Here is a 24,395-nt window from a genome sequence, read left to right as displayed (position 1 = left end):
TCCTCCCGTTAAGGCCTGCCTTGTGAGCAAAGGACTGGCAGGTGGGGGTGGTGCTCCTGAGGGTCCAGCCTCCTTGTCCAAGTGGAGGAACTCTGTGAGGCAATCCACTCTTCAGAGCTCCCCATGGGATCAGGCAGAGGTTGGACTTGTTAGGAAATCACGTCTCCTCCAGCTCCCCCTGCCCTCTCTTGCTTCCCTTACTCTCCTACAGTTTCTCCTGAGAGCCCTCCCTTGACAAGTCACCTGGAGGGCCATCAGCTCAGGCCCTGCCTTGAGGGAATCCATTATAGCAGTATATGACTCCAAAGATGAGGGACTCAGAAGCTTATAATTCAGGGTTCAAGTACTCTAATAGTGAGACATGCAGATTGCATGGTGGGCCAGAGCAAGGCGAGGGCTCACGGGGCCTGGGTTTGAGTTCTGGTTTCTCCACTTGTACCCTATGTGACCTGGGTACCATGTTAGTGATACATCCTTCCTCATCTGCTTGTTGCAAGACTTAGTTCATGTAAAAAAAACTCAGCATGGTGGTGCCTAGGTCATGGCCAATGTCAAATGAAGGTGAGCTGTTCTTGTCCTTGGGGTTGGTAGGGATTACAGTCATTTTTGGAATTCAAACAAGGGGAAGGGAAGTTCAATAAGCTTTTCAATTCCTATGAGCACAACTCTTTGTTGGCCACCTGTGCTAAGGTGGAGTTGGTGAAAGACAGCTGAGTAGCTGAAATTCAAGTTACTCAGAACTGAGGGGATGAAAACCACATTTCTGAAGGTTCTCAGAAAAAAACTGCAATTGAAGTTTCTAGAACAGTGGTCCTTGCTGTTGGCTGTCCACTGGGATCATGAGTGGAACCTCAAGAAAGATGGGTGCCTGGGACCCAACTACAGAGGTCCTGATTTACACGGCATCCATCTGTTTCAAATATGACATGATTCCAAGGTGCCCTCAAGCCTGAGAAGCAGTGGCCAGAAGATGGTGGTGAGAAGGCCACAAGGAAAATGGTGATAAGCAAGTGTGCCGAGTAGGAGTGCTCATTAAGTGCCTGCAGCCAATGTATTCATCAATCACTCCCCACCAGGTACCACCCAAGCACTTTGTAAGCACATTATCACCTTAACAATCCACATCTCCAGTGACAAATCTGGGGCTCAGAGAGCAAATCAGTGGCTGAGCCAAGTTAGACTGACACCAAAGCTCACACTCTTAGCAAATGTGCTGGACTCTACCTGGTCAACTCTACCTGGACTCTACCTGGTGGCGGCTCTCCTGGGTTGCTTCGTGCACATGGCAGCAACTCATAAATCAGGCCACTTCATAGCAAAAGCACCTGGGACCCACAACACAAGGAATGTGCGATGCATCCTCTAGAGCCTTTCCTTGAAGAGGGACCCATCCCGGTTGCAGAGTCCAGATGTGACAAGACACTGTCACCCTTGCCTTGAAGGGATTTCCCAGGAGCGCTGCTGTGAGGCAGAGGACTGTGGCCAGAATCTACCTCAAGGCTCTCGGGTGGGATTTCTGTGTGAAATGGCCACTTCTACAAAGCTCCAGAAGGTGTCCCCACTGCTACATGCTCTTGGAGAGGCCACCAAGCAGGTAGGCTGTGAAATCGCCCTTCTAATCTGATCAGCTTCAAAGCTCTTGAGAAATACTTTCAAAACAGGGTGGGTTAAAAAGTCAATTTCTTTTAATGTCTGGCCTCCCATAGATGTAGTTTGCTTTGAGGGAATTTTAATTAATATGAACTTGTAGATAAATCCAACAGATTCTTTACGAATCACATCACTAAGCGAACCCAGCCGACAACCCTGACTCAAAGGGTTCCGATGGGCACGGATGCTTTCCTCAGAAGCCAGTTTAGCTCCTGGTGAGTCTCTAAATGGCTTATGTCCTCCACTGATGTTAAAGACAGTGGGGGGAATGCTTTAAAGAGAAATAATCTGTAATAAAGTGACTAGATTTCTTCTATAAAAGCAGATATAAAAGCAGAACACAAATTTTCATAACACTCAAAATTGAAATGAGTTACCTCATTTATCTATGGAGTAACTGATGTGCTATCTCAGGAAACTGGACTAAACTGAATTGCAAATAGAATCGGACCACATAGACCACAATATGATGATGATTTTCAAGTTCAATATAAAGGGTCTAAAGTCCTATCTACTCTGTAGGTCCCCCTGTGCTTTGCCTTGAGTCACTTACAGGTGGACCATGAAGTTCTGTTTGAGAGGTGGCTTACAGCTCTCTCATTAGCCTCTGAGGCTGATCTGACCTCCTGGTCAGATAAACTAGCTAATCTATCACAGCAAGAGCGGAGATTCTTGGTGGTTGGGCTATAGGAGGCCTGGAGGTACCTGAGGAGGCTCCCTCAGACAGCCTACTGTTCTCACAGGGGACTTCAACTTACTAATAATCACTGCATATTTGTAACAGGGGTGATGAGGTATCAACATTCATTTTATTATTAAACTAAACACCTGTTACGGGAACTTCTGCATTCATCATGAGATTTCTCACTAAAATGGGAGTGGGGTCAAGGAACATGTGGAGTAAGAAAGGCGCCTCCTAGGTCAATGAAATCATCACTGACCTTGAGGAGAAGCAGTTCCAGTTAAGTCAGGGGTCAAAAGCCAGCTCAAATTGGGTTGGGGAGTTAGCAGAGGTTTTCTTAAGAGTTGCATGCTACAGAGCTGGTGATTAACAGAGCAAGAGGACTGAGACGGTGCATTTGTGCTGAAGTTATAAGGACAGGCAGCATGACCCTATCAGGAGAGAGAGGAGATACTGATAGAGAGAAGCAGACAGGAAGTTTGCAAACTAGTAAGATGCTATTTTCTGTCAAAACATTCATACATTTTACAAAAAAAAAAAAAAGTGAAGGGCTCATCTTCCTCTTGAGTCAGAGGGAAAGAAATGAGCTGATGAAAGCCCAGCGGAAAGAAGCCATCTCTGGCCTGGGCTGCAGCCCGGGGAGGCCCAGGGGAAGAGCAGCCCAGCTCAGTGTGGGAGGAACCCTGCAGGGAGGTTCCCGGGCAGGACAAGGGTGGGGAGAGCCGGGAGGAAGGGTCAATCCAGGAAGAGCTGCTGGAGGAGGGAAGCCAGAACCCAGAAAGGCTGGGAGGCGGGGCAGGGCCAGGGGAATGTCCCCATCAGCTTTGCCAGTTGCTTTCCAGAGCCACTGTGTCTGAACTCCCATCAGCAGCGTCAGAGCTGCTATTCCTCCTGTGCCTAACAGCACTTGGTACCATCATCTAATTTTATCCCATCTGGTGGGTATGTAATCGTGTCTGGTGGTTGTTTTAATTTCCACTTTCAAGATTACTAATGAGGTGGAACATCTCTTTATTCTTTATTGGTCACTCATATTTCTTCTTCTGTGACATAACTGTGCATCATGTTCTCTCATTTTTAAATTCAATTATGTCTTTTCTTTCAAAGGAGCTCTTTATATACTATGCACACTAATCACTTGAAGATAATGCATAGGCTAAAAATTTCTCTTGGTTTGTGACTCGTCTTTTCACCCTCTTTCCGGTATCTTTTGATGAATAAAAGCTCTCTGATTTAATGCAGAAGTTATGAATAGTTTCATTGTGCTTTTGTGCTTTTTTGTGTCTTATTTAAGAGATTCTTCCTTACTCAGAAATTGTCAGCGAGTTATCCTACATTTTCTCCAAATTAAAAAAAAAATTTGACTTTCACATTTATATCTTTAACCCATATGGAATTAGTTATTTTGTATAGTTCAAGTTTAGGGATCCATTCAGGCCCTGCTCTATATAGAAAATGGACTATTCCTAAGATTACTTACTGAATTGGCAATTCTATCTCCTTCTTTTAACATTTTCAATTTTTGTCAGGTTTCTATACATTACGGGTCTGTTTCTGGGTTCTTGGTTCTGTTCTTTTGTTTTGTTTGCCTACCTGTGCACAAATGCACTTTTAACATTATGGGTTTACATTTTGGAGGGATTCAGCTCATCTCATCCCTTTCTTCTTTCATATAAATTTCAGGATCAACCTGTCAGGATTTTGATTGGAATTACATTGAAGCTATAAATCATTTTGGGAAGAAATGACATTTTTACTAAATTGAGTCTTTTAAAATCAGTGAAAAAGTATGTCCCACTATTTATTAAGGAGTTCTTTAGTGGCTTGATGAAATTATTTTACATATGAATGTTTGTTTTTTGGTCAGATATATTCCTAAGTACTCCTTTTTTATTGCATTATATCTCTTATTTTTTGCTATACAGAAATGCAATAGATTTTTATAACTTTAATTTTTTGGTGCTGAGGATCAACTCCAGGGCTTTGCACATGCTAGGCAAGCACTCTGCTACTGTGCTCGATCCTCCCCAACCCTGATTTTTAAAAACTTAATATCAATCCATCCTCCTTACTGAATCATTTTACTAGTTCTAATAATTTGTAGATCATTTGGGGTTTTCTATGTAGATAATCATGATATGATAGCTTCAGTTCCAACCCTCAGTAACTCAGAATCCAACTATATTTGGTGGTAGTTAATATTAAGAGGTAATTAAGTTCCAATGAGGCCATCAGAGTGGACCCTAATCCAGTATGTGTGGATCCAGGGAGAAGATGCTTCTCTACAGCCAAGATATGGGCCTGGAACAGATCCTGCTGCCTAGCCCTTGGAAGATGCCAGCCCTGCCACACCTTGGACTCAGGCTCCCAGCCTCCTGAGCTGTGAGAAAACAAAATTCTGTGGTTTAAGCCATTGAATCTGTGATGCCTTGTCATGGCATCCTGAGCAAATGAATCCAAACACTCAGACTCCTTAGGAACTTTTCTGTGAGAAATCTGGCAGCCCATCCATGCCTTAAAATGTGAAAATATATATATATATATATATTTTTTTTTTTTTTGTATTTTGGACCATCATATTACTGGAAATGATGCTCCCTCTCTTGAAAAATTCTTTCTTCTCAGTTATGTGGCTGCTTTCTTCTGATTCTCTTACCATGTCTTTTTTCTTGGCCTCCTTGGCTGAGTCCTCTAATTTTGCCTACCCTTTAAATAGAAGTTCCATTCTTAATCCTCTTCTTAGAATCACAGAATGTTAACACGAGAAACCACAGTATCCTGACACCCCTAACTCCTCCTCTGCAAAGTGAAAAGGACCAGGACCGAGGAAGCCAAGACCTCACAGCCACTCAACGTCTCCCATGTCCTCACTGGACCAAGCAGGACTCAGATCTTCATCCTCATTGTTGTCACTTTCTGAACCTTTCAGAAGATCTTAAACGAACAGGTGGGGCTCAGGGCCATGGGCTATAATGTGACAGGAGGAGCTAAGTTGTACAGTGGGGACTTGAAGATCTATGTAAAAAATAATCGAATGCATCCCTGAAGTCCTGTTTGCTGGGGACGATTTCTATTGTTAATCTGGTGTCACACGGCACCTTCCTACACACCATGCCTCATGCCGAAGGAGCCCAAGTTTCTATTTTCTACATTGATTCTTACTCTGGGGAGGGGGAGTGGCAGCTATTTGTGGTGCTTTAGCGTGATCTTTTCCAGTCACAGACCCTTGTTCTCCATCTACCACCAGTCTTAGACTGCCCCCCCCTCAACCATCACCTACCTAGTTCTTTCCACCAAAACACAGGCACCAACCTTGATGCACTCATTCCTAACCCACCTCCAGCTCCTCGAGAAGTCCCACCCATTCCTCCTCTACAATACCTCCCAGCTGGCCATAAACCACAACAATTTTCTTAAGTTAACAAGGTCCTCGGTGGTCCAGAGCCTTGTAAATTCAGCCCAACTTCAGGATCATCATTACTTGTTGATTTCTCCTTCACAATCTTCCTGAAGTGAGCTCAAGGGCTAGGCCAGCTTGCTTGTTCTTGCTCAGGCTCACATGATTCTTAACGAGGCCAATATGGTTTTCTTCCAGTGTTGGGAAGTTCAAAATGACGGGATTAAAAGTGAGGTTCTGCAGTAATTCTCTGGTCAACACTGTGGTTGACCCACATGAAATTCCAGAAGGAATTCAAGGTACCTCCCACCTCTGTGTGGGGCCTCACTTTCCAAGCTCAGGGAAGTAGCGGGGCCATGTAGTCTGCCTCTCTATTTCTCAGCTCACAGAACATGTTTTATTCATACATGTTCTTTCAGAGCCTTTGATGGTGAATAGGGATGAGAATACACAAGATAACTGGAGAAATACTTAGGCCACCACCATCACCACAAGCTTTAGTACCATCTTTGACTATTTATTATGTAATGGGCATTTAATTTGACAACTCTGTGAAAAGCACACATGTTCTGGTGTCTGTGTTTCCAACAACTCCAACAACCTGCATTAATAACCATGGTGGGCAGAAAATGGCACTCCAAAGATGTCCATGTCCGCATGCCCAGAACCTGTGACTATGTTAACTTATGTGGCGGAGTTTTTGACAGATGTGATTAAGTTAAGAGAATTTGGATGGGGACATTATCCTGGACTGTTCAGGGAGGCCCAGTGTAATCAAAGGGTCCTTAAAAGTGGCAAAGGCAGGCAGAAGAAAAGAGTCAGAGAAAGACAGGATGACAGAAGCAGGGTCAGACAGATGCTATGTTGCTGGCTCTGAGGCTGAGGAATGTTGATAGCCCCCCAAAATGCCGGCAAGAGAAAGGATTCTCTCAAGTCTTCAGAAAGGAAGGCAAACCCTGGCTACACCCTGATCTCGGCCCAGTGAAGCTCATTCTGGACTTCCTACCTTGAGAACTATAAGATGATGTAGGAGCCCAGGATTGTCAGTGCCCAGAGTGTGGTAGATGAAATAATGACAAGACTTTTCCTGGGAATTGAGAGTCAGGCAAAGACTTACTGACACAATTTTTAATTTAGTGTGTGCCCCAGCCCTCCATTCATATGTTGAAGCCCTAATCCCCAGTACCCTGGTCTTCCCAGGTGGGGCTTTGGGAGATAATTGGGTTTAGATGAGGTCATGAGGGTGCCCTTAGGAGAAAAGACAACAGTGTGCTTTCTCTTTCTTTGCTATGTGAGCACAAGGTGAGAAGCAGACAGCCCTCGCCAGAACCCAATCACGCTGATGCCCAGACCCCAGACTTGCAGCCTTCAGAAATGAGAAAATAAATGCCTATTGTTTAAGCCACCCTGTCTATGATATTTTGTTATGGCAGCTTGTGCTGGTGCTGACTAATATAGTGTGTGCTAGTGTAGGAATTTCTTTCAACACTGCTTTGTAAGCTTAAACAGACTTAATGTAACTCAAATGGTAATTCAGGATTAGCCAACTCAGCCCCACCCCCATGGGTTCCTAGAGAAAGCCCAGGAACTGCGGGGAGGAAGAGAGGAGGGGGGAGGACTCCTCTGTCCCCTCTTTCACTCAGCATCTCTGCTGTCAGGTGATTTACATAAAGAAGGGTTCTGCTGTACAGTCTCAACACGCCAAGTGAAATAATATGCAGGTGTATAAATTATACTTATTTAAAGACATTTACTATATAACAAACTTTAATAAATCATGTCACAAATATTATATTTAATTATAGTTATATTCTACATGCACTTCAAGCCTAATTAAATAAATGGTGCTCTTGAGAAGCAAAATAACCCCTTAGATCTTAGGTCTTGTGTGTCGCCCCTCCCTTCAGTTAGACATTGTTACTTCCCTTGCGGCAAGGAACCAAGCTGTAGGAATGATACCCAGAGGAAAAGCAATTCAGCCTCTGTGGCGTGAGGCAAAACTTGAATTTCTAAACCTGTTAAGAGCAGGATGGTGCCAGAGATTCATGCCCTTCTGAGTGGGTACAAGGTGGCTTTCCCTAGAGTTCCTCCCACCCACTTCCAAGGATGGGAAGGGGGCAGTGGTACTGCGGGCAGGATGCAAGGCAAGACTATAGCCCCACGGTGATGCTCTACCCAGGCCATGGCTGCAACTCTAGAACCCGTGGCCTTCCTGTGATGGCATCATAGTGAGGAGAGAGCCAAGGGGATCAGGAAGCTGGCTCTGCTGCCAACGTGCTCCCTGGGGGCCCGATGTGGTACAAGAGCTGAAGGGACACCCAAGGTTTCTGACTCTGTACAGTCAGGTCAAGGAAATCCTCAGTTCCTGCCTGAAGGAACCACCTGCCTTTCACAGTCAGTTGGGGTGTGGTTGTCACTAAAAAGTGACACACTCTTAGCACAGGAGGCTCCACTTCTTGGAGCTCTCAGCCACTGAGCCAGGGGCTCAGGATCAGTCTGGGAACCTTCATCCAGGGGCTCCTTCTCTCCACTGGGCACTTGGCCTGCCAGGGGCAGCAGGGGTCTCCTTACCCTGCTAGGGCCAACTGACCAACTTCTTCCCCACCCCAGGAGACACTGTGAGCATTCCCTCCATATTTCTCCACGGTGCAATATTTGAAATATGGAGAAGCAGAGGGCAGCATGTTTTTAAATTGTGTCGTGAACTAGCTGTGGGTTTTTATGAGTCTGTTGTTTCCCATCTAGTTCAGAAGTTCTTCATGGGCAAAGACTGCTTCTTACTTAAACTCTCTCTTCTTCCCTCCCTCTCCTTCCCTCTTTTCTTCCTGTCCTTTGGGCTTATTCTGGATATTTCTCTGTCTCCCTTCCCCTACTTGTAAAGTCACAACAATAATAGTTTTCTAAATAATTGCTGTGTACAAGGCCTGGGGAAGATGAAACAAGGCCATCTTTGGAAATGCCTAGTGTATACCAAGGGCTTATCTGTCTACCTTGTGCCCCATGAATAGTTTCCATGATTATCTCTGTTGGTTCCTCAACTCCAATAGACCAGGATGGGTCTCAATTGTCTCTGTCAACACCACAGCACCAAGCACAAGGTCTGTATTCACAGAAGGTTCATTTAAGCAAAAAATGGGCATATAGTAATAAAACAGACAAATGTGCTATGATCTGTCAGAAGGCAATGGTTAAGGTGGAGGCTCTGCAGTCAGTGCAGAAATGGTGTGGGAGCCATTGTGTGGGCTCAGGCATCGGGACCTCAGTTTCAAAGGGGGATGCTGCTCACCCTCACTCTCTAGAGTTAGAGTGGTGCTGGGCACGTGGTATGCACTCAGTTATTGTTATTGCTGATGGTCAACTGCAGAGCTTTCCTCTCATTGCTCCCAGTATCTCCGTATTGAGGATTTGGCATTGCCCAGCTATCTACAGAAAAGACTTCCTGCTTGAGAGATTTTTCTTTGTGCTCTGGAAAGCAGTTAAAAGAGCTTTTCTCATAATAAAGATGTGAATTCGTTCGTACTGTACTGGTGGTCTTGGCCTAAGGCCTCAAAGGCAGGCATGCTACCTTTCATACCAAAGATCAAAACTGTAGAACCAGGAAATGTAAAGGCACCTGCACAGCTGGTGCTCAGGGCGCCATGGTGACAGGGCTGTGCTGGGAGTGAAGTCTCATCATGGGATGCTTCTCCAGTGTCTGAGGGATAGAGCAGGTTTGTCAAGTCTCTGGGATACTGCTAAGGGGGTCTTGCCCCTCAAATAACCTTCTAAGCAGCTTAAACCCATTTCATAATGAGAGGCCCAACTCTTTGGCTTAGGACTAGAGAGGGAGATACCATGGGCCTTATCAGTCACTATGGTGGGCATCTTTGTTCTTTGCTGCCTGGCATCCATCCTCTCTTTCTCTGGTCAGGTTCCTTCCATGTCCCACCAGGAGCCAGTCTGTCTCTAACTTTCAGCCGGGCTTAGGGCTAACACTGATTTCCCCAGGTCAAAGCTGAGAGGCACAGGAGTCCATCAGAGCCAATGAGCTACAGCAAACCGTTCACCAGGACTTCCGAAAAGAGTCTCTACCTCTTCTCTAGACTTAGCATATGGAGAGCTGGGGCTGCTGAGTCACCCTGAACTATGTGTGCAGGACCTGGCTGAGAATAGAGCCAGCATGGCAGAGGGCAGAGCCAAGAGGCAGTGGAGGAGACACCACGTGCAGGAGACATTGTCCTAGCCCTGGATTAAGCTGTGCCTGAAGTGGAAACCCAGACTTCTTAGTTACATGAATCAACAATTCCGCTTTTCTGTTAGAATCAGGCTCATAATTGCTTACAATGAAAAGATTCCTTATTTTACAGTTATAAAGTGAACCTAGTTATAATCTCTGGGACCTGTGAATGTGACCTTGTATGGCAGAAGGGACATTATAGACGAGACTACAGGAAGGCTCCAGAGAAGTGGAGATTGTCCTGGACTGTCTGGGTGAGCCCACTGATAAAAATAACAGATGTCCTTAACAGAAAGAAGCAGAGGATGACAACACTCCAGAGAATGGAGGAGAGACAATGTAAGATCAGAAGACTTCAGGCTTTGGGCTTTGAAGACGGAGAAGAGGCCATGGGCCAAGGAATGTAGTAGCTCTAGGAGTTAGAAAAGGCAAGAAGAGGGATTTTCCCTAGAGCTTCGGAGGGAGCACTGGTGGTGGCCCTGTGAATACCCTGGCAGCAGTCCAGTAAGACCGGATCCGTACTTCTGACCTACAGAAATGGAAGAGATGGGAGATGCGGTAGTTCCTGTTCCTACTGGGCTCATTCTTTGGGCTGTGAAATCCATCTTCCTGGCCATGGCCAGCCTTTGGCCTAGTATAAGAAAGGGATTTTCTATATTTTGTCAGAAGGAAGGGGAGTCTGGGTTGCTCATCTTGGTGTCCAAACACTCTGTAGTTCCAATACTTTAGGATTCTGCAACTCTCATTCTCATTTTTGGAATGAAGGAGAGGACAGGCCCCCTGGAGAACCTAGAAAGAGCTTCCAATTTGGGACTGTTCAGCATATCCTGGGGACAGCTGAACTTCTAGTCACACCTCACCTAACCCTGACAACTCTTAGGTTTCCAGTGTCCACAGAGAATGGAGGTGAGTAAACCATGGGCACAAGGTCACGTGGCTAGGAGGACAGAGCTCGGATTTCAACTTTCTAGGTCCAACTCCACAGCCCTGGATCTCAACTCCCACGAACATATCACCTGTTAGAAAAGTTCCACTAGCAGAGCAACAGACCTAGGGATGATGAAGATACTGACTGAAGCACCAGAGAATGAGGGTCCCTTCACCCTCCCCGCAGCCCTGCCACCTCTTCTCCCAATCAACACAGGCAACTGGTGCTCATCATAGAAAAATCAATGTGAAAGCAAGTTCCTTTGTTGCAGGCTTTGGCTCCCTTAGGCCTTCATATTTAATTTATTTATACTTTGATTTGGAAATGAGGAGCTGAAGCAGTCTGTGGGGATTTCTTGGGCCCCGTGTTCTGAGTTGTAGCACCTTCTTGGCCTTGCGGCTCTGAGACTAGGTAGAGAAGCCAGCCCAGCTAGGGCTCCCCGAGGGCTGGGCCTCCCGTCTGGCCTCTTAAAGGTAAAGGCTGGTTCAAGTCCAGGCATTTCCTTGTGCTCCTCTCTTACAAAGGTGCCGTGAAGCATCATGTTCTGGTCAAGCTTCCCAGCTACACTGAAGAGATCAACCCCATGGGGGCTCAGTCCTATAGTGACAGCTCCAGCTGCAGGCACAGCCAACCCTCACTGTTCATGCCAGTGTCCTCATCACATGTGCATGTGTGAGGGGGACTGACAGTCATCCGAGCACAGCCTGTCTAGAATCCTATCTTGGATGTGAACCAACATGGATCAGCACGTCTTTAAGGCTCTCCCCCTTCTGAGTACTTACTTAGCATGCTTGTCCATTTTACTACGTTCTCTGCTCTTATATGTGATATGAGGGCCAATGGGAAAAATGTACTCAAAGATGCTTTAAATGAGTCAGAATGGCCTGCAAAATCACATACACACGTGCACAGATGTGCACACATGCACACACACACACACATACGCATGACAGGTATATATGTTGTGACAGGAGTACTCAAAATGCCTAGGCATCCTTTCACCTGCCTAATAGAAGAAAAATAAACCTCTCTCTTATGCTTTTTTTTTTTTTTTAACTGACTGTAAGGCTTAGAAGATTTCTAACTGGAAAAAAAAAAGTTAGTGTTGATATAGCTGATAAAAGTGACCTTCTGCCAGTGTTTTTCTAATAGTCCACACAGGAGGAGTCTGGAGGGCAGGTGTCTGTTCTGGGTGACATTTATCCCTTGGAGCCTTTCCACTTGGCAGGTGCCAGAAAATTGACAGAAAAGAATCTTAAACTGGTTATGAAGTCATCCCTTTCTTTTCTTTTTATAAATTCCCAGAAAGGAGCAGTTTATGAACTAAAAATTACTCTGGGAGGATCTAGTCTTTCTAATGATGGTGGTAGGCTCTGGGGCTCTGGAACTCCAGGGGTGACAGGACAGATGTGCTCCTGTCCTTACAGGAGTTAAGAGCCCTCTGGGAAGATGGACATTGAGCAGTAAATACAGGTGTGAGTGACGCACATCTCCAAGGAGGTGAGGCTGCCAAGGCCGGGGTCTGGCCTGGGCAAGGCCTCAGAGAGGTTTCCCTGGGGGAAGGATGTGGAAGCTGAGACTTGAGGGGGAAGCAGGAGGTGTCTGGGTGGGAGTGGGGAAGAGCTTCTTCCAGAAGGCGCAGTTGGACAGAAACAACACTGGGTGGGACAGAGGTGGCATGTTAGATGAACAGAAAGAAGATGAATGTGGCATGTGGTGAGGAGAGAGCCAAGTGGGAAGGAACCCGAGAGGCACTCAGGCACCAGCACCTGCAAAGCCTGGTGGAATAGCATGCTGTTTTGTACCCGATTCTAAGAAGCCTGGGTACTCATTAAAGACTTAAATCAGGGCAGCCACATGCTTGTCACTTGATGTTTATGTGCAACACATTGGCCATGAATCACCTGGGAGGCATCCAACAGAAGACTTTGGGAATGTAGTGGACTTGGAACTCTAGCATGGGGTGGAGGTTAGATACACATTTGGAAGCCTCAGGAAGAGACTGACTAAAGCTACGGGGGCCAGTCAATCACTTGGAAGAGAAGAGGCCTAGTCCTGTGACTTCGGTGCAGTTGTTACTGACAGAGAGCTGAGAGGGAGAAGTCAAATGGATAAGAGGAAAAGCAGAGAAGATGGCATTCTACAAGTCAAGAAAGGAATCTGTGGGTCAACTGTGCTGAATGCTGCTGAGAGTTATCTTGTTGAACCCCCCCCCCCCCAAAACCTGACTCTTATTCTCTTGATTACAAGACTCACCACTGCCTCCAATAAACAATCTAAGTTCCTCTTGGAATTCCAGGGCTCTCACACAGTACTGCTAACACACCTCCTTTCCACACTCCTCTCCCATGATGTCTTCCAGACAAGGGAGTCTGAGGTCCCACCATGTGAATGGTGCTTGTGGCATTGTGGTTAGGTACCTGGAATTTGCTCTCTAGCATCCATTCTCTTGTCTGTCAGTGTTGGTTAGAGATCTACTCCCTCACACCTGCTGCAGTCTCAGAGCTCCAGGGGTCATCATCTGTAGCCCCTGGTGTGGAGCATGTGGCCAGGACAACAAGGATTAGTGCATCACCCTTCCAATTAGGGGTGGGGACAGGAAATGTGATTAAGTTGGTCTGATCAAAGTGAATCGCCTAGAAGTTCTGGGACAAATTACTTATGTTCTTTCTAGTGGTTCAGGGTTTGGAAAGACATGGCCCTAAGAGTGCCAGCAGTCATTTGGTGTCTATGAGAGGAAAGCGAGTCTGAGAATGAGATCAACCACCCACCAAAGCAAGTAGAGCTGAAAGACAGAGAACCTGGCTCTGATGATGATATTGTCAGAATGTGTTTTAGGCCAGGCCAGAAGCCAGGATGAAGCTGGGCTTTTGAGTTTGGGAATCAATGACTCTCTCCTTTTAATTTTCACTTAGGGTCAGGTTTTCTGTGATTTGCAACAAAATGAATCCATGAATTCTATATAACATGCACCTGCAGTTCTGTTCCTTAGAATGCTTTCCTTCCTCTCTGAAATATGTGACCATGACTCCTAAGCACACCCTTTACTGACTCTGCTTGGCAGGGTCACCACCTTCCTCAGAGCCTGGCATTGCAATGGGTCTACCATGGTCTCCACATCTGCTTCCCTCACTAGCCTCAGGACAGGGATCATGTGTTGTTCACCTTTTACATCCCTGATGCCTCACACAATATTAGTCCATAAGAGCTACTTATCAAATATTTTCTAAGTGACTCTCTGAGTGAATGAACAAGTGAATTATAAGCAGAGACTCAATATTAAGAGATAGGAAGATACTGAAGAAAAGAAAAAATAGTTCCTTAAATCGATGAAAAAAACAAGTATATCATCTTCAGTACTGGCCAAGTAAACTTCAAAATATCATTATTTTAATTATGGAAATGGTCTCTCAAAAAATGAAAAAAATAAATAAAGGATCTTCTTGCTCCCAGATGTAATAAACTCATTTAGCAGTGTTACATCAGAATAATTTCATGAAATCTGATATTTGAAGTGCATTAGGTCAGGTTGGCTGATTTTTTTCCATAATTATTTTAAATGTTTGCCATCTACAGAATTTCATTCCAACCCTAAACAGTCCATGGCATTTAATGAGCAGGCTCAGATGCTCAGGCCCAGGACTGGCTGCCAGCTTCAATGCTACAGTGGGTCATCATTAGATGTCTACGGAAGATATTCAGAGTAAGCCGGCGTTACCGTGGTAACAAGCACAGGAAAGAAAAGGGAGACTGTCATATATGAGATGAGGATTATGTACAGGAAACACTGACAAGCCACCAAGGAAACAGTACAGGGTCTCCTCAGTAATAGCCAAGCAACATCCACATGCAAAACAGTGAGCTGTCAAAAAAATGCAGTATGGAAATATATGGAGCCCATCAGTCCTGGTTCCCAACTAAGAAGAAAAGCAAGACTCACCACCTCCCATTATTTTATGACCCTTATGTGTCTACACATATAACAACTAGGAACCAGAACAGAAATCCACTGAAATATTCAGAACAGGCCATATGGAGCTCAGTGGGGCACATACTTAATGTATGGTCCTACTCAATCTGTATTTTGTGTTTGAAATGCTTATGACAATTCTAAAGGCAAACAAACAAACACACAATCAGAACTATATCAAATGAAAAAGATTCTTTAAAGCAAAGGAAAATATCTACAGAGCGAAAAGGCAACCTATAGAGTGGAAAAAAACATTTACAAACTATAAACCTGGCAAGGGTTTAATCTCCAAAAAATATTTAAGGAACTCCTACAACTCAATAGGCAACTCAAATCCAAACCCAAATCTAAAAAACTAATTACCCAATTAAAAAAAACCTAAGAACTGAAATAGACATTTCTTTAGGAAGATACGTACACAGACAATAGGAATATATTAGACAATAGGTATATATTAAGAAATGCAGTGTCATTAATCATCAGGAAAATGCAAATCAAAAACACGATGAGCTATACCTCATACCTGTTAGAGTGGGAAAAAAAGAGAACATACTTGTATACTAGTGTATACTATTGCTGGGAGGCAAAAGAGGGAAGTCACTAGGGAAAGTGGTATAGAGCTTTCTCAAAAAAATAAAAATATAACATAAGATCCTGCAACTCCCCTCTGGATATTTATGCAAAAGAACAGAAATCAGGATCTCAAAAGGATATTCACACTCGCCTGTTTATTATAGCAATATTCACAATAGCCAAGATGTTGAAACAACCTAAATGCCCATCATCAAACACATGGCCACATGAAATGTGCATTTAGATACAATAGGATAGAATATCATTCAGTCTTTAAAGTGAAGGAATTTCTGCAATATATGGCAATAGGGGTAAACCTAGAGGATGTCATGTTCGGAGAAATAAGCCAGTTCCACAAAGGCAGATATTGAATGATTCTACTTATTTGAGTTATTTAAAATAGTCAAATCCATAAATGAAAGAGTGGAAGAATGATGGTTGCAGAGGCTGAGGGGAGAGGAAAATGGGCCTCAATAAGCAGAAGGCTTCAGTTAAGCAAGAGAAATAAGTTCTATAGATCTTCTGCATAACGTTGTACCTATAAGTGAATAAAACTGTATTGTACACTTAAAATGTGTTAAGGGGTAGATCTCATGTTAAGTGTTCTTATCCCAACCAAATAATAAGTTTAAAAAACTCTATACAGACTTTAATTTTAGTGATAAATTTCTCATGATCTAACCACTAGACTCAAAATGAAAACAGGCATATGGATATTGCTTTGCTAATATGGTGGTGACTGGGGCCTTCAAAGATGTTGTGTCTGCTTTTCCTGTTTGGAAATCTAGGATGGTCCCTGACTTCAGACTCTTTGACACTTCTTTCAGTAATCAGTTGTCAGAGCTAAAAATATCCATGAAAGACCAGTATGAAGAACACAGGAAACCCAGTGTGGAGCCTGAAAGAGAAAATGAACCGACAGTAGAGCTCTGGGATTTCTGTACCTTATCTTATTTTCCTCATCGTCCACAAGGAAGAACCAGCGGAACTTCACAACCAAGGGGCTGTAGTTGGTGACTGTAATGTAGCGGATGACCTCAGTGTCATTCAGGATACAGCCAAAATCCACCTCCATGGTCTCGAAGCTGAGGTTGGGGTAATGCACTTCTCCACGCAGGTTCAGGCTGTCCACCTGAGGGTGTTCCAGATACCTAATTGCCAGCACTTCTTCTGCAACCCAGTTGTTGAAATCATTTCTGTAGGTGGGATCGAATTTGACCAGCAGATGTTTTTCTTCATCAATGTCCAGTGTAATAGGCTAAAATCAAGATAATGGGGAATGACCAACTTTTGTACTATGAATTTCCAATATAATACATGAAACAGAACAACCAAGGTCATTTATATGTTTACACAGATATACACATACATACATATTAGTGTATTTACACACACACACTCAGTATGTAATTAAATAGCCAGTTCTATGGTTCCCTCCAAAACTCATGTTGAGGTTTGATTGCCATTGGGGCAGTGCCAGGAGGTGGTACCTAGGGGGTGGAGTTCAGTTCATGGGAGTGGAGCACTCAGTATAGATTAATACCTTTCTTGCAGGAGAGAGTCCTGCTGTCCCAGGATTGGATCCATTACTGGGAGAGTGCACTGTGATAAAGTGAGATTGCCTCTTGAATCCTCTCTTCCATACACACCTTCTTGCCCTTCTGCTTAGCACCACAAACTGAAGCAACACAGGGCCCTCACGGGTATCTTGCGTTTGGACTCCCCAGATTCCAGAGCAGTGTGCCCAAATAAATGCAATGAATCTTTATTCTTTATCAATCACCCACTTTCACCTAATTCTGTTATACCAACGGAACACAGACTAAGACAGCTAGTAGAGTTACATACCTGCACATACACATTAGTTAAAAATGAAAGCAGAGAAAATTTGGAGAGGGATTATTTGGAGGAAAAGATTTTGATAAGAGTTGTGGGATTATAAGAATTGAGGGATGGTAAAGGGCCAAGTCTGCAAAGAATAACTATTGTGAAATATTCTTAACTGAAAATAAATTCAATTGTGAAATGCTCTTCCTAGACAAGTGGGAAAGTTCTCTTTTAAGAAATTTTAAAAAGGCCTTTGAAAGGACTTGAGTGGAGGTTCTGTACAGAGTGACCCAGAAACTGTCAGATTAGCTAATTTAATTCCTTTCCAATGTCTGCAATCCTGACTCTTAAGCACAGTGTTATCCACTGTCCGATGTTTTCTATTCAATACTAGTTTTCTATTCTGTATTGGAGAAGCACAGAGTTTGTTTGGTAGGTTTTATTTTTCTTTTCTCTTTTTGATTCAGATCCCCAAGTGTTCCTTAATGTTCCTGTCTGCAGTAACACTTTCCCACAGAAAGGCTGGCCCAGAGTTGGCTTTTTCAAGGTATTGCTCAATTTCCACATTTAATTGTCACAAGAACCACCTCATGATACAGCATCAAGGGCCCAAGGCATTGGGAAGAATGAACGTGTCCAGTACCCCTCACCTCTCCACTGGGCTCAAATGGTTCAGGTACTTAACTGTGCACTTTAGTGACATGATTAGATGGTTTCCAATTGATAAAGTCAATCACCTGATCCAACAATGAGAGAGAGGCCCAATCCCAAATGAAAGTCACACTGGACACCTGTCCTTTGATTTTACCACTGACATACATGGCTGGGCACGCTTTTGAACCCATCCTTGTAAACTGTGACATCTATACACTTGGTAATGTAATAATGTTCAGTGTTTAAATATCTTTGGAAGATGGAAACTAAAATTTTTTACCCAATGGAATGATTTTGTTGTTTTATAGAAACATCTGCAAAATTTACATTTTATATATAAAAAACAAAAATTAAATTAGAAATTCATCCAAAAGTTCACCATATATTATTTCTCAGAGTTAATATTTGGTAAATGTTAATCCATACATGACATTTGAATAATAGAATTTTATACAAATGGCATTATACTGTGATATTTTTATTAAAAATATATGTTTGAATTTTTTAAAAAATGAAATATCTTTTTTTATTCAAGGAATATTAATCTCCAAGATTAAGGACTCCAGAACCAAACTGCTTGCATCCAAATCCAGATCCTGCTACTTACTAGCTGTGTAGGCAAAGTATTGGGTCTTAGTTTCTCTGTCTGTAAGACGGGGGTAACAATAGTACCCACCACTTTTTAAGAGGATAGGAGGAGTCAATATAGATGTGAGGTGATTCAGCTACAGTGCAAATGATACATAACTTTTAGTTATTACTATTAACCTTTTACAATCAAGAAAAAGATGGCTCAATGTTAAGTAGTTTTTATTGCCTCCTGGATATAAAAGGGGAGGGAATCAGCACACTTATGCTTTGCCTAACTCAATTTTTTGTTGTTGTTGTTACAGTGAGTTTTAAAAAGCTGGGGTTGAAAACCTTCTTCCCTCAAATGCCAGCTGCCCAAGTTGTGTAATTTCAGTTAAATGGACTGAGAGCTTCCTATCAGTCTTCCTCATAGTTTTTTTTTTTTTTAAATCATCCCTCAAGACCTTATTTAATTCTTCTGGATGATTGTGTTTCATTGGCAAATTGTTTCTTCATCAAATTGGCTATTCCTCAATATGAATGCTTGTTCGATGATTCCTTGCATCCTGAGAGTGCCTGTTTGTTGAGTATTCTTAAAGGATTCTCTTAACTCATGGGCCAAACTTTCCCTCAAAATTCTTCAGTCATTGCTTCATTGTCATTTTGCATTGAGTTATTGAAGTCTGAGGTTAGTATAAAACATCTCTTTGATGTGTTGTTTTCTGTTTTGATGCCACAGAATTCCTTGGTTACCAATGAGTCCTGTGACTCTATTAAGATATTTTTCACTCTTGAATGTTCTATGTATTTTGCCCCAGGCATTGGTTTTAAAAATCTTTAAAACACATTTCAGTTATATTTTGAATAAGAACAATGAAAAGCAAATCATTGCTCTACCTTTACCTTCCTGTGAGGTTACCAAGCTTACAAATGTCTTGTCTATCTTTGTAGACATATTCTAGGGACATAAAAATCACATTTACATGTTTCCTCTTATCTTTTACACATATGAGAATATATTAGATACATTGTTCTGTATTTTACTTCTCTCACTGGGAGAGAAGGGAGCTGCCTCATTCTTTCTAGTAGCTGCATTTAATTCCGTCACATAATTCTGCCATCATTTAGTTAGCTAATCTCCCACTGAAGGATGTTGGCTCCTAATCTTTTACCTTTATGATCAATGTTGCAATAAATAAATACAAGTCATCTCATATGTTGTGTCTGTAGTGTACATTCCTAAGTGTGGAATTACCAGATCAAAGGCATGGACATTTAAAATCTTGATACCTACTGCCATATTACCGTCCAGGGTACACTGCCCCACACTGTATGAGAACGTCTGTTTCCACATGCTTTCCCTAACACTGAGTACTACCCAAGTTTTGTTCTTTGCCAATCTGATGGGTTATACATGTATTTATGGAATTTTAATTTATATTTCCTCAAATATGAATAAATTTGAGCATATTTTTACATGCTTAAAAGTCATTTTAGAGGGACTAGGGGACTAGGGCTGTAGTTCAGTGGTAGAGTGCTTGCCTAGCATGTTTAAGGCCCTGAGTTCAATCCTCAGCACCACATACAAACAAATAAAGGTATAAAAAATACAACAACATTATTAAAAAATATTTTTTTAGAAAAGTCTTTTTAGAGCTGAGCACAGTAGTGCATGTCTGTAATCCCAGCAACTCAGTAGGCCAAGGCAGGAGGATTGAAAGTTAAAGCCAGCCTTAGCAACTTAGTGAGGCTCTAACCAACTTTGTGAGACCTTATCTCAAATTAAAAAAATAAAAAAGGGCTAGGGATGTGGCTCATTTGTTAAACACCCCGGGGTTCAATCTCTAGTGCCAAAAAGAAAAAAAAAGCCACTTTATTTTTCTTTCTGTGAATCCTATGCTCATTTCCTTTGCCTATTTTTCTGACAAATTGATGGTATTTTTTTCTTATTGATTTGTGAAAGCTCTTTTTTTTAAAGTACACATGTGCTTTTATTAAGGTTATATGTACAAATAACATAAAAGGTGAAATTGTATTATAAGAAACTAGGTCCTGATCCACCCTGACATCTCAACAAGCCAGAGGCTCCAACTTATTAATTTTGTCATCAAGTTGGTCTCCTGAACAGTTTCCTTGGACAGAGAGGAGATGATCAGGCTGTGGGTATATACCCCAGATACCAAAATGGGGAATGAGGGGTCTTCCTCTGGGGTACCAACACTGACAACACCAGAGGCATGAGACTTCCTCAAACATTTCCATCAATTTCTTTTTTTTAAATTTCATTCTTAATTGATTTTATTTTTTAAAAACATGACAATAGAATGCATTTTAATTCTTACACATATAGAGCACAATTTTTCATATCTCTGTTTGTTTAAAATATGGTTTACACCAATTTGTGTCTTTATACATGTACTTTGGATAATAAAGTCCATCACATTCCACCATCATTGCTAACCCCCTGCCCCCTCTCTTCCCCTCCCACTCCTCTGCCCTATCTAGAGTTTGTCTGTTCCTTCCATGCTCCCCCTCCCTACCCCACTATGAGTCAGTCACCTTATATCAGAGAAAATATTCGGCATTTGTCTTTTGGGATTGGCTTACTTCACTTAGCATTATCTTCTCTAATTCCAACTATTTACCTGCAAATGCCATGATTTTATTCTCTTTTATTGCTGAGTAATATTCCATTGTGTATATATTCCACATTTTTTTTTTATCCATTCATCCACTGAAGGGCATTTAGGTTGGTCTTACAGTTTAGCTATTGTGAATTGTGCTGCTTGAACCAAGAATCAATAAATGGGATGGACTCAAACTAAAAAGTTTCTTCTCAGCAAAAGAAACAATCTGTGAGGTGAATAGAGAGCCAATATCTTAGGAGCAAATTTTTACCCCTCACAATCAGATAGAGCACTAATCTCTAGGGTATATAAAGAACTCAAAAAGCTAAGCACCAAAAAAACAAATAACCCAATCAATAAATGGGACAAGGACTTAAACAGACATTTCTCAGAAGAGGATATACAATCAATCAACAAATATATGAAAAAATGTTCATAATCTCTTAAAATTAGAGAAATGCAAATCAAAACTACTCTAAGATATCATCTCACTCCAGTCAGAATGGCAGCTATTATGAAGACAAACAATAAGTGTTGGCGAGGATGTGGGGGAAAAGGCACACTCATACATTGCTGGTGGGACTGCAAATTGGTGCAGCCAATACAGAAAGCAGGATGGAGATTCCTTGGAAATCTGGGAATGGAACCACCATTTGACCCAGCTATCCCTCTCCTTGGTCTATACCCAAAGGACTTAAAAACAGCATAATACAGGGACACAGCCCCATCAATTTCTTAAAAAAACAAAACAAAACAATAACTATTTTCATCTTTTGAGTAAATGCCAGCTGTCCATACTTTCTGGGTGGTTCTGGTACACACAGAATCCCTCAAGTTTCTGCACAAGTGTTGTTTTCTTCTCCTCTTGCTTAGGACTATTTCCTCTTTTCTGTCTCCTTCAGAGATGTTCGCTGGCTTCCCCCCTCATACTTGAACAAGACCCACTTATTCAAAGAATCCCTGGGGAGGAGCAGAGGAGGGTGCAGAGCAGCACAGCTCACAGCCTGGCACGAGCACTGTCTGGAGCACCCTCTCACCAAATGCCTGTCCTCACTCTCCCTAAAGATCCATCTCTCTGAGAGTGGCTGCTGCAAAATCTCCCAAACTCTCAAACTCCCTCTTCTGAGAGCTCCAGAGTGCTGCCTGCTCTGCCTTGTTCCCCCGTCCATTCTCCACCAGCTGTCTCCTGGGAGGGGAGAGTGGAGCAAAATGGTGCGTGGGGGCTGTTTCCCCTTGGGTCCTCCTTTCCTACAGCTCTGCAGTGTCACTTGGCCATGGCCAACCCTTCTCACTGGTGTCCCCCTGTCCAGCAAAGGACCCTGGGGACTGTCTTGAAGGGCTGTTTAGAGAATGCTACCTCTTGTCCCAGAGGTGGCAGCAGTGAGCTCACAGCCTCCTCCATCAGCCTGGTTTGGATTTCTCAGTGTATGGACACAGGCTTGCTGGACTGGAGACTGGGCCTCGCTGTTTCCTCATTTTCTTGAGTATGGGGTTTTGGTTGGATTTGAAGGAGAACCAAAAGCTCTTTATTACCACTAGTAGGAAGTCATGGCTTTCTGTAGAATGGCTTCATTCTGGGAGGTGGGGAAGTTCTCACACCATTAATGATGGCGCTCCTGCTGACTGCTGTTGTAGTTTATTTATTTATTTTGTTTTCCATATTTTTTTCCTATTGGTTTCCCAGATCTTTTAAATTATTTTTTTCTGAACCAGTTAGGCAGTGTATCATTATTATTCTCTTCCTTTTCACACACACACAGCCCCCATCCCCACCCCATCGTTACCTCAGACGTTGTGGGCAACGGGGATTTATCAGTCTCACATATAAAGAAGGGTCTAGTTGTTGAGAGCATCATGTTCACAGGCAGAGTGGAAATGTTCTTTATGGCCAAGGGCTGGTAATCAGCTTCCAAGGCACTGTTAGGTTTCTGGAAAAGGAAAAAAGAAGCAAACCAAGTTGTGGTTAGTATAACAAGCCTTTGGCAACAAAAGTCACACATTCATTGTTAACAAGCTTAGTGCTCTCCCCTTATGTATTTATGTTTCCCCTGGTAGAAATTTAGATAAATCATGTGGAATGTTACACAGTGGACTCCTGAAAGAGAGAACCTGCATAACCCAGAAAACAGGAATGAGATTTCTGACTCTTATTGCCCACCTGAAAATACCTGGAGAAGCTATGCTTCAGATATAACTATTACATAGAACTTTCCATAGCGTCATAAAGTAGTCTAACACACAAGTGATATCTTGTGAATCTAGATATCACTGTAGCAGCTAAACATTTTTCCCTTATGTAACACTTTTTCTATACTTAAAATACCCAATCTGCAAACATACTTATCTTGTTACATTGACAAATGCTTATAACTATTTCCTGTAAATTTTTCCTGATACCAACAGGACAGTTGATTTAGAAACATCTCCTCACTTTGTTAGTCTATAAGATATTTTATTTTAAGCCAGAGAAAGCATCTGAACTGGTTCTTAAGCTAGAAATTTCTGGTCAGACTGGATTGTTTCATTCAGATGTTAGGGTCACATTATTTCTCTTGTGCACTGGAAAGGGGGTCCTTTAGTATCAGCTGGAGGAGACCAGAAACCTGAACATCTGGCCTCCAAAGAGAACTTGCTTCCAACCATTCCTGGCTCTTCCTGTCACTCTAGCCTGTTTTGCCAGGCCTCTGTGATTTGACTTACCTTTTCTCCTTGTTCTAATTTTAGTTAAGTCCTGTTTTCATGCTGGGATCTGACTCCCTTTTCCAGTGTTTGTCCAGAAAAGTCTTCCTTCCACTGTGGTTCTTGGGTCCTCCAGCCTTGGGTGAGCCTGGGTGGCCAGCATATTCTGCCTCAAGTCTCCTTTCTCAATAGTACCCCATTACCTCCTCGTGTATGCCCCAGGTTATTTCAGGAGTACGGTCTGGCATTTACCATGTGAGGCCAGCTATTGATTCCTCCCCCTCTGGTGGTAACATGGGTAGCACATTGACTGCCTTTCCATTTGCAGGTTGCGTATTGCCATTTAGAGGGGGTACGAAGCCACACATTTGGGCCTACTAGGTAACAGGCGGCATGGAGAACTGTCTACCCAGTGACCTTCCCTGAAGGCTGCTGTGTCACTGCAGATGGCTTTGAAGTGAAGAAGCCACACTTGGTTGGTTTTGGCAAGGGGCCATTCAGAGGTTAGTGATGAGAAGGAGCTGAAGCCATGAGAAGCTGGTCTATTTTAAAATGACCCCTTCTCTCTGGGCTGTTTGTCTCCCCGAAGATCAGCCGACAGAGTCTGCTGCTAGAACTTCAT

General features: G+C 42.9%; 1 protein-coding gene across 1 annotated transcript in view; it reads right to left on the bottom strand.

Moving 5' to 3' along the window:
* Nucleotides 1–24,395, bottom strand: part of Hydin (HYDIN axonemal central pair apparatus protein) — a 318,432-nt gene that overhangs the window by 144,714 nt on the left and 149,323 nt on the right. The window contains exons 21-22 of the mRNA XM_027933192.3: nucleotides 22,879–23,022; nucleotides 16,361–16,674 (exon numbers count right to left, since the gene is read on the bottom strand). Of these exons, the coding sequence (XP_027788993.3) occupies nucleotides 16,361–16,674; nucleotides 22,879–23,022 (458 nt within the window). The remainder of the gene's footprint in view (nucleotides 1–16,360; nucleotides 16,675–22,878; nucleotides 23,023–24,395) is intronic.

The sequence above is a fragment of the Marmota flaviventris genome, chromosome 18, assembly GCF_047511675.1.
Source record: "Marmota flaviventris isolate mMarFla1 chromosome 18, mMarFla1.hap1, whole genome shotgun sequence".
NCBI lineage: Eukaryota > Metazoa > Chordata > Mammalia > Rodentia > Sciuridae > Marmota > Marmota flaviventris.
The sequence above is the reverse complement of the archived record's forward strand: the minus strand, read 5'-3'. Positions and strand labels throughout refer to the sequence as shown.